Source organism: Temnothorax curvispinosus, unplaced genomic scaffold, assembly GCF_003070985.1.
Source record: "Temnothorax curvispinosus isolate PA1 unplaced genomic scaffold, ASM307098v1 QBEX01013030.1, whole genome shotgun sequence".
Taxonomy (NCBI): Eukaryota; Metazoa; Arthropoda; class Insecta; order Hymenoptera; family Formicidae; genus Temnothorax; species Temnothorax curvispinosus.
Genome location: NW_020222810.1, coordinates 4,759 through 15,654, shown reverse-complemented (window position 1 = coordinate 15,654; position 10,896 = coordinate 4,759). Strand labels below are relative to the sequence as shown.

Sequence of the window (10,896 nt, the reverse complement as noted above, 5' to 3'; positions counted from 1 at the left end):
TCCTGTTCCTATTGCCTGTTGCCTGGCATTGTGCAAGGGGCTTTATAGAGCTGTCATATATATGTAAACACATATAAAGCTTACGTTTTTCATAAATAATTAGTAAAATAACGATGTGTGTGATAAAAAAAAATGCGACGGGTGAACACCTAGAAGACAGAGGGGCAAGATTTTCCCCTAGAGACACAAAAAATTGCGATTCTTGCTGTGTATTTGGCTGCAAAAGCTATGGATTAAAAAGATACCTCTGTGCGATTCCACATGTTTCCACCTAAAGGAAAGTTCTATACTAAGAAAAAAGACATGTTTGGAAATATAGAGAAGATGGATGTTCGAAAAGAATGGGAAAGAGTTTTGAAAATAGCAAAACCAGAGTTGATAACCAAAAAGTGGGCAGTGTGTTCTTTGCACTTTGACAGGAGTGATTACGTTCTGCCTGGTAAGTCAATATGATAATAACTGAACAATAACAAGTAAAATATATTCACTGAATATTAATGAATAATATTAGTTATAATAAATTGTATGTTAAATGTAGTATGTAAAAACAATTCACCGATTTTTTAAACGCAAAAGTATTTCAATTAACACTCCTGTTATCTCAATTAAAGATTAATAATAACAAATAAAATTTTATTAATATTTTAGATGTGCCTGCAAAACGGAGGGTTTTGCAGAAGACTGCTATCCCTAAATACAATTTGCCACAAAGGCAACAAAGTGAGGAAGAAAAAGTTGTAGAAGAAAAAAAGAAGAAAAATGAGAAGAACAGAGAAACGAGAAGAATAAATCGTGAGAAGCTGAAAGAAAGCAAGGACCATGTCCAGGATTTATACAAACTTGTAATGGATCATCAAGCACAGCAATCTGAGGACCTGGAAGACATACAATGTAATGAGGAAGGCGAGCCTAATTTATCGAGCCCATTTGTCGATGCAGGAACTCAAACGGATAGTGGTGTAAGCGGATGTGAACCAACGTTTGTCAATAAAGATGTACAAATCGGAAGTATAAACGTTTGTCACTTGATTAAAAACGATAAAGATTTAAGTATAATGACTGGTATTGAGAACTTCGGTATCTTGAATGCTATTGTAGATATTTTAAATACTGTGTCCAGTATCCAATTAAAAAGTCATCTTATGATTACAAATCAAAAGTAATTTTGACATTCATGAAGCTAAAACTTAATTTATCGTATTCTGCTCTAGCCGTGTTATTCACGGGCATTAAATTGACTCAAATAAGACATGTTTTTCTTGAAATGTTGACACTTCTGGATGAAGTTTTGCAGTATGCCGTAGTATTCCCAAGTAAAAAGGAGATTCATAAAAACATGCCCACATGCTTTGAGGATTTTAAAAACACGCGAGTAGTGATAGATTGCACAGAAGTCCCGATACAAAGGCCAAAAAATGTCTGTTGTCGTAAAATAGCGTACTCGAATTACAAAGGAACGTACACTGTAAAAATTATGACTGGCGTAACACCAGCTGGGACTATAAGTTTTTTAAGCAGAGCATATGGGGGGAAAAATTCTGACAAATCAATTTTCGAGCAAAGCGGTTTAATTAATCTTGTTGAAAAAGGCGAAGCAATCATGGTAGACATGCGATTTTTAATTGACCATATTTGTTTAGAGAATCAAGTAACATTGATTAGACCTCCTCTTCTAAGGAACAAAAAACAATTTAGTAGACAAGAAGCACTTTTGAATGCAAAAATTGCAAAAGCTCGTGTACACGTCGAAAGAGCGAATCAGGGTTTAAAAATGTTTCGCATATTGAGCGATACAATGCCTAGTGGATTAGTTTCTCGAGTGAATGAGATATTTAGAATTATATTAGTTGTTGTAAATTTGAGCTCTCCTATTTTAAAAGATTGTCAATTTACCACATAAATTTATTTGTTAAAACTGTAAAATATATTCAGTGTTCTTAAAAAGCTTTCTTTCATGTTTCTATTATTTAGATTATTTAAGGTTAATAAAACCTACTCGTTTATATGACCACTAGGGATAATAAATAACACCAAAAAAATTGTTTATTTTTTTAATTATTTAATTAATCAACCATCATCCAAACATACATTATGGAGCATGTGCTCAAAATAAGCGAGTTTCACATTTTTCAACAGATCCTTAACATATACTTCATCATAGTCTACTGGAATCACAACTATTTCATGATCAAATGGAGAATAGATAACAAAATCCGTTTTTTTTTAATTTAAGACTGCCATACCAAATTGTATCTGTCCATAGTATTCGTGCTTTTCTTTTAATATAAAATTCTTGATTCTCGCAGTGTATTGAGGATTCTCAAGTGCGTTTAAAGAATCGTCTCGGGACGATTCAGGGAGCTTTACACTAAAAGACTTCGAAGATTTATCTCGTTTTAAATATTTCAAGTCATTGAGAACATCATTTATTTTACTGGTCTTACCGGAATAGGGACACTTGATCTTTAATAGTCTCACCGGTTTGTTGTCTTGAAAAACAACACCATCCGGTGAGTAGCCTAACCTGGGATTAATGTCCGAGATTACAAGACCACATTCTACTACCTGCCATTGTGAGATTTCTACATATCTTTTTCTTGCAAGAGGTTCATTTGCAAGACCATGCATTACATAAGTGTTCGCAATATTTTTGGAGTAAAAATACTTTAGGGATTTGTCTTTCCAATTAGGATTGGCTTTCTTATTGGTGAAGTATGTGTACAGAGCGTAACATCTGAAGCCCGTTACTCTAAACTGTCGTTCTTGTTTCCAAACAGAAATAGATGCTTGGCTTGATTCGCAGATACGTAATACGTCTTTTTCTAAGCTTTTCAGTTTCTTTTTGCAACATGTGGCTAAATCGTCTACTAAAAGCTTCTCATTGGAAAGTGCACGCATTTCTTTCGAAGGTAAATTTTGGACAGTGGGTGCGTTCAGCCGATACTCCGTTGGTAGCAAAGCGCTCGCTGCTTACATGCGCTAGGCTAGCGGAGTATCGGCTGAACGCACCCAATGATGTTTATCTCGGGACAATGATGTTTATCTCGGGAGAAGAGTTTACAGGAATCTGGGTCATAGAGACTGGACTATGCCTCCCACACCTACATATAATAATTACATATGTAAAAAAATCAAACAAGTAAAATAAATTGCATCATGTAAAAAAATATACTTGCAGATAAAAATTGATTGGGTATAATCACTAAAACAAAAATGTGTAAATTTATTGTATTAACGAAATATTAACAAAACATCAGTGTAAATTTAGCAATAATAAAATATGTCGAGTAAAAATAGACAAAAAATAATAGAAAATTTACATAAAGAAGTTCCACATGATTATAAAATAAAAATTTACATAAAGAAGTTCTACATAATTATAAGATTTGCACCAATAAAAATAATTGATTCGATGTTTGTAAATATATATGCTAACAATGAGTGTTCATCTGATTATTTTGCTCGCTTACTCTGATATTTGGAAATACCAATATATTTGTAAAAAATTCAATTTTTATCATACATGTGCTTTGTTATCTTGAGAGGTTATCCCGCATGTTAATAAATGTCTACAGCCCAACAAATTTTTTCCTTCCATAAAATTCCTTGAGGAAGGGGTGCAATGTGCAAATGCACATATTTCCTTTATATTTAAGTACATATTTTTATCACACGCGTTTAAAAGGCACGATAAACCGCCTCAGACCGCATGTTTGCGTACAATTTTCAGGAATAGAACCGCCATCTTGGCCTTGTGATGTCACGGCTACGTCACGACTAAAAATCCCAATAAAAACAGAGCAAACCCTACTACTCTTCGGAATCGGGGTCCCTCCATACACGCTGGGAGGACTCTTCCAAGGCCCTCTGTTGCCTTTCTCTCTCATCCCTCTCCTTTCTGGACTGGATTTCCTCCGCGAAGCGAAGAAACTTGGTCCACGCCTTATCGGACCGGACGATCGCCCGAACCACTCCAGGAAGGGAGACATCCTCATTTGTGTAAAGGCCAAGCTCCAGTCTAGGCTCGGCCCATTCCGGACATTCCGAGAGCGTGTGCGTCAACGAGTCGACCTCGGCTTCACAGTATGGGCAGGTCGGAGCCTCAGCCTTACCGATGCGGTGTAGGTACTTGCCGAATCTTCCGCGGCCCGTCAAGATCTGAGTAACCCTATACGTTAGGGTCCCGTGCGATCGGTCCAGCCAGAGGTCCAGCACCGAAAGAATGGCCTGGATCGTTTCCACACCGTAGATGCTTCCTTCGAGATGTGTCGACCATTGGCACCGAAGCAGGTTAGCCTCGTCCTCCCTGATAGCCGCATCCACATCAAGGCACCAGTTGCCCCTGGCCATCGACTCGCGAATCCTCGTGAAGGTACGCTTTCTCGCCTCGGCCAGCAGGAAAACCGAGGGAATCCTTGAGAGTAGTGTCGCCGCATCGAACGACCCTGTCCGGTAGGCTCTGATAACTCGCAGCGCTATCATGCGTTGGATCCTGCGAACTGTTTCCTTCTGGAAGCAGCCAGTTCGCTACTCCAAACCGGAGCAGCATATAATAAGACCGCCAGGATTGTATGGTAATACAAGAGCCTTTTACGCTCCCCTGGGCCTCGGAGGTTGGGCATATAAGGCGACCCAGGGCGTTCATCACTCGAATAGCCTTGTTTGTGGCGTACTTGAAATGATCATTAAAAGACCAAAAAGGATCAAGAATGACACTCAGATACTTCAACTTATTTGCGATAATAATATCACAATTTCCAACCCGGATGGTAGGGGCATTTTCGGGAGTGAAGCGTTTGCCGAAGATCATGGCTTCGGTTTTTTCCGCCGCAATCTTGAGGCCCAGGCTCTCGATCATATCGATGACTTTCCGCAGAAGCTTAACAGTCTTTCCCGTAAGCACTTCCACACTGTCCCTTGTTGATATTAAAACCAGTGTGTCATCCGCATAGCACACTATGGTGCAGCCCGCGAAGACAAGCATCCTTACTATTTTGTCGTACACTAAGTTCCACAGCAACGGGCCCAAAACCGATCCCTGTGGAACACCGGCCATCACTCTTTGTCGTCTCTTGACTCGCTTCTTATCCACATACTCTATCCACCTATTCGTCAAGTAGTTGAGGATCAGGCGTCTCAGGTATGGAGGAAAGTCCTTGCGTCTTAGCGCCATCCTGATCGCTCTCGGTGGAATGGAGTTAAAGGCATTTCTAATGTCCACGCCCACCGCCATGACTTTCCTTCTTTCATGGACAGCCCCCTGAACGAAATCCTTCACGAACAGCAGAGCGTCGGTTGTTGATTTGCGTCTTCTGAACCCGAATTGTCGGTCCCCCAAGTCAGCAGTCGGGTGTTCGCTCATCCATTTTTCCAGTCTGTTTACTATTATGCGCTCGAAGGTCTTTCCGACCTCATCGAGCAGACAGATCGGACGGGCCTTAGGCAAGGTCCCGACCTGGGTGTATTCCTTGGGGATCAGTACCAGGTTAGCCACTTTCCATCTTGCTGGAAAGACTTCGTCCCTAAGACATGCGGTGAAACATTGCGCAAGCCTCTCATCCCAGATAACCTCGGGCCAGTTGTCCACGGGGAGCTCATCCGCGGCAGGAAAGAGCGACTCCAAAAGGGTTTCAAGCGTGTCCTCCTCCAAGGTTTCGGTTAAACCCGGGACGGATCGTCTTAGGCGGTTGAGAACTATCCTGTACAGAAGACCCTAAGGGTCTTTGTTGCGGCCGTCCAACAGTTCCTGCCACGACCTAGTTTTGGCATCACTAATCGCATTTCTTAGGACCCTCCGGGCTTCCCTATACTCGTCCCTTCGCTCAGTTTGAGCCTCCGGGGAACCTCGGCGTCTGCATCCCGTCCACCGTCTCCTGGGTTGTATGCAGGCCCTCCTTAGGTCCGATATGGTGTCGTTCCACCAAAAGACCTGTTTCTTAGGAGTTCTGGATCCCATGCGCGGGATAGCGGTCGCACAGGCTTTTTCCATGGTCAGGGTGTACCATTCACAAGCGCCCTCTCCCGTGGCCAACGTCTCTTCCGGGGGGCCGGTCCCACAGCTCCACTCTAAGGATGCCCTAAAAATGTCTTTGTCTGCACGCTTGATATTCCACCTTCTGGGCAACTCAGGCCGCGCGCCGGTCGGATCGGCACCGACAGCATCTCGTCCAAGAGATTAAAAGTAATATACATAATAGGTCTGATAACGACTCGAGTTCCGGACGGACCCTCCATTTTATTTTAGTCTGCTTTTTGTCGACATATTATATTAACATACAATACTTAAAAATTTTACTCTTCCTATGCTGACATATATTTTGCTTGATTTTTAGATTTTTACAGCATTTCTGTTATCATATCATGATGTTCATTCTGTTAGATTTCTGTTTTATTTCTACACACGTTATCTGACATATGGCAGATTAGGTATGCTTTGCTACTGCCAAAATTATGCCAGTATAGCATGTAGCACACAATTTGCAAAGTTTGCTCTTAGCAGACTTGGCTATTTGGGAATAAAACTTTTTCGATCTTATATATTATTTTTAGCATCAGCTTCTTTTTACTGAAGAAATAAAAATTTGTAATTGTCGTATTAACATGCTATACTGTTACTGAAGTTGCACGACTGCACCGGGCATGTCGTAGAAAAGACCAGGACTAGTTTGTACACTTTTTTAAATAATTTTTTTACATGTAACTATAATAAATGGAATACAAGCCGGAAAATATTTTTTCAATAACTGCACGTTTATACAACACAAAAATAATATTTTTAACTAAACAGTATAGGGTAGGTAGTCCAACAATAAACCATATATGTAAATTTCAGAGGCTTATATCTTTCTCAATTATTGAGTTGGAGATCTATCTTTTTGCATACAGTTCATAAATTTAGTTGGCTACATACTATATAAGATGACTCATAAGTTATTTTTAAAGTTTAGTCACAATTTCAATTTTTTTAAAACAATATGTTATTGGTTACTGTGAATTGTTAGTGTTATTTTAGTTTTACTATGTTTTAAAATACCGCCCCAGTCAAACTCCCCGCCTGGCAGTGTTCTCGAATCGGATCATGCGGGAGTATTAACGGCGATCGGCCGAGGCCTTACGCCATGCACTCTGGGGGCCTATTACGTATCTTTTTACGAGATGAAAATGTGAAAAATGAGAGAATTTACTAGAGTATCTACGATTTCATTGATCGAAATCTAGTAAATCTGTTCACTTATTTTCGCATTTTCGCCTCGTGAAAAAGATACGTAATAGGCCCCCTGAAGGCCGTGGCACATAGAAAAACTTAAGCAGTAAAACTAAGAGTAAGCAAATCAGCTAATTGCAGTCAAGAACTTAAGGCACGGCGGCACGGCCCTAAGCTGTAGCAAATCCATACCGTTGATTTCCTTACTGCAATAACACGCTTGGCTCTAGAACACCGTGACCGCCGGGGCACGAAGCCCTCGCGCTCCGCCTAACCGAGTAAGTAAAAAAACGATGAAAGTAGTGGTATTTCACCGGCGATGTTGCCATCTCTCAGCACTTATGCTACACCTCTCATGTCTTCTTACAGTGCCAGACTAGAGTCAACAGGGTCTTCTTTCCCCGCTAATTTTTCCAAGCCCGTTCCCTTGGCAGTGGTTTCGCTAGATAGTAGATAGTAGATAAAATGTTTGTTTAGGGAAGAGATAATTATAAGACATGATAAATAAGGTTAGGATAGTATGACTTTAAATTAAAGCTATCTTAATTATACATGTTGTGTTTTTATTATTTGAAGCTTACAATCAAAATTATTATTTTTAATCAGACTTTTTTTTACTTAGATTATTATTTATTGTAGCAATTAGTCGCAGTTTAATAAGACTTATAACACAGATAACTATAAAATTCATTGTAGATTATATAACATTTTTTACGATAATCTCCAAAAATACGGTAAAATAATGCAATAGAAGAAAGTTGCTTATACAGAATTATAAAGCCAAATATACACACAAAATTATAGAATAATGAAAAAAATGATAAATATAACAACAAAAACATGAAAATACGTAAAACTTACGAAAAAAACTTAATTTGTCACCCAAAAGTCACAAAATGTGCTTCAAACGACCGTCCTTCACACGATTTGCCGGCCGATTGGGAAGCCAAAAAGGGGTTTAAATGCGAGTCGGTGCATGACAACAAGTACAATCTGGCAACATTATGAAATATCGCAATGGTTCATTATAGTGTACTACTGATTCATTGTTGGACTACCTACCCTAATTAATTTTGTTACACCAATAAAAATTATAAGGCGACTACGTTTGTAACGACTAGCCCTATATGTGGGATAAGTTGTTACAGTATACTCAGTACTGGATTAGGTGTTGTGAAAGATCCAGTTTTCAAAGTATAATATGTTTAATGAAGAGAAATAACAACATGTAACATGTGTTATATTACATTGTTGAGTGCAAAATTACAATACAGATATAATATATGTTCCGTATTGACCGGTTTTAATATGTAATAACAGACTTAACGGTGAAATATTATATAAGATTAAAATATCTGCCGCTATTGTGCCGAAGTTATGTGTTACATCAACGGAGTTGGTCGAAATTATAAGTAGAAAGCTGTAACAACTTACTCCGTTACAACTAGCCTCGACCTGTCATATTTAGATATTTTGATTATTGCTTAAACAAAAAAATGTTTTAAGGGGATTTTGCAGTTGTATGATTTACCGACATTATCGTTAATCGATGGATCTTTTAATTGGCTTTACAGAATTGCAAGTTTTGGGTCTAGAATTAAAATCTGCACAAAAATCTAGAGTGGAAAACGCGATTTTATATCAAAAGCACCACAAAATTAAAAATATTACTTATTGGGGCACATACACAGCTGTCACCTGACGACAATATTTGCTTAAAACAAAAATTCTACATTTTATACGTACATAATGTTTATCATCCACCCTTGGGAAAACATGTAGGAATAATATCGTGTAAGTATTATAGAAGTAAGATTCAATGCGTACAAAAAAAGATCCATCTAATAATTATTTTAGTAATGCAAATACGGATGCAGGATGACAAGAAGAGCCAGCAATAGTAGTTGCCGGATCTTGCGGCGCGTAAGATGGCGAGCAATCGAAAAAAGGACAGATGTCATTTCGTTAGACAAAGACAGATATAGGGAAAACAAAATTAGAAAAGTTGACATTATCGACATCGAGGAAGTTCGCCAGTCACTGCAGGATCCCCTTAAGACATTAACATATATAACTAGAAATTATTACGTTTAAAGTAAAGATTTTAAAGAAACAGTTATAATTATAATAACCAGATTTATAAATACCCATAACATTTAATATATCACTGATTTATTTTACATATTTGGTTATATAAAACTAAAAATATTTCCTGTTTGTGAAAATACGCTACTCAGCCTGAAATAACTAATTGAAATATTATCGCAATGTTTTTGCGGAAATACTATATTTTTATGCAATATTATCTTTTGTCACTTTTACAATAATTGCCGTGTACCAACTTGACTCATTATACCAACTAGCCGCATGGCAAGTTTCTTTTAGCTGCACTGACTGAGCTGGGCTGAACTGGTGCAATAAGTTGGAGTGAGACAAGTATATTACATTTCACTCCAACTTACTGCACTAGTGTGCACCAGTTCAGCCAGTGCAGCTAAAAGAAACAGACCCACAGTCTTCCCTAATCCGGCAAAAAAAATATAAAAAAATCAACATACGTATGTAAAGCTGTGCTGTATATGTATACTCCAAAATTAATTGTTTTTCCTTAGAGTCGTACAACTTTCACATCTTGTGATCCAGACGAATGGGTTATGACGAATACAACACTAGAGTGGAGTAATAACACAAAAATGATTACGTGTAACATTACTTACAAAGAGGTACGAAATTATTAATGACTACATTTATATATAAGCAAGATATAATTATAAAATACATAATATATAAACAAATTTTTAAGTACTCATGATAATATAAAATGCTACGCATTAAATATTTTATCGCAAAATATATTAGTATCTTAATTACAAAATATTTTTAGGCGGACAATCGCATAATATACAGGATACATATTATGATAGGCGGTTGTAAGAACCGTACTGCATGTACTGAAGAACCAACAATATGGGTGGAAGATATCAACTGTAATGCCCAAAATCTTACAGAATCAGACATGGACGCTTGTATAATTGCAAATGTAATTATATTTTTACAATTATTAATATTATTTCAATTTTTGTTATTTATTTATATTATACTAATCAACAACATCCAAAAGAACTATTTTTACTTTAAGATATTTTTTTTTTGCGTTATTACGATAAATCAAGCAAGTAACGTTATATCGCTATCGCAAAAAAACGGGTATTTTCATAGTTAAAAAAAAAAAAATACTTTTTGGAATGGATCAAAAAACGAATTCAGCCATTTCAAAGAACAAACGCGACTTAAAAAATGTCGATATCTTTTTTTTTCATAAAGTTATGCAATTTAAAAGAAAAAGTGAATTTTTATGAAAATTGTTTGAGAATGGTTTACATTTTCAAATGTATCTTTGTTTAAACAAGTAATGTAATAAATCTATCAACGCCATTGTATTTTTGAGAAAATTTCCGATCCAAAGAAAAAAAATTTGTTTTAATTGACAAATTACAGCCCGATATACAGTCAATCAAAGTCGCCGGGTTAGGCTAACCCATGTCCGTACGGAACGTAACTTTTTTATAGTCTGTACCCTGAGGGTTAAATATTACAGTAAGGGAGACCGGGGCGAAGTCGTCACTATTTTTTCGATGCCGATTTTTAACAACAAAACAAATAATTTTAATAAAATATGGTATACTGTTGTA

General features: G+C 37.4%; 1 protein-coding gene and 1 long non-coding RNA gene across 2 annotated transcripts; both read left to right on the top strand.

Moving 5' to 3' along the window:
* The first annotated feature begins 148 nt into the window (after positions 1-148).
* Positions 149-2,020, top strand: LOC112463112. Its single transcript, XM_025029301.1, has 2 exons — positions 149-439; positions 649-2,020. Exons 1-2 carry the CDS (start codon positions 262-264, stop codon positions 1,161-1,163), a joined length of 693 nt encoding a protein of 230 aa, XP_024885069.1. The 5' UTR covers positions 149-261; the 3' UTR covers positions 1,164-2,020.
* Positions 2,021-9,696: 7,676 nt separating this feature from the next.
* Positions 9,697-10,395, top strand: LOC112463111. Its single transcript, XR_003041743.1, has 2 exons — positions 9,697-9,927; positions 10,089-10,395. It is a non-coding gene; the product is annotated as an uncharacterized LOC112463111 (long non-coding RNA).
* The last annotated feature ends 501 nt before the right edge of the window (positions 10,396-10,896 follow it).

Excerpts from the sequence above, each read along its gene's own strand:
- LOC112463112 (XM_025029301.1), top strand. The coding sequence starts at position 262 with ATGTTTCCACCTAAAGGAAAGTTCTATACTAAGAAAAAAGACATGTTT. Across the intron at positions 440-648 it reads GAGTGATTACGTTCTGCCTG|ATGTGCCTGCAAAACGGAGG; the intron begins GTAAGTCAATAT and ends TTAATATTTTAG.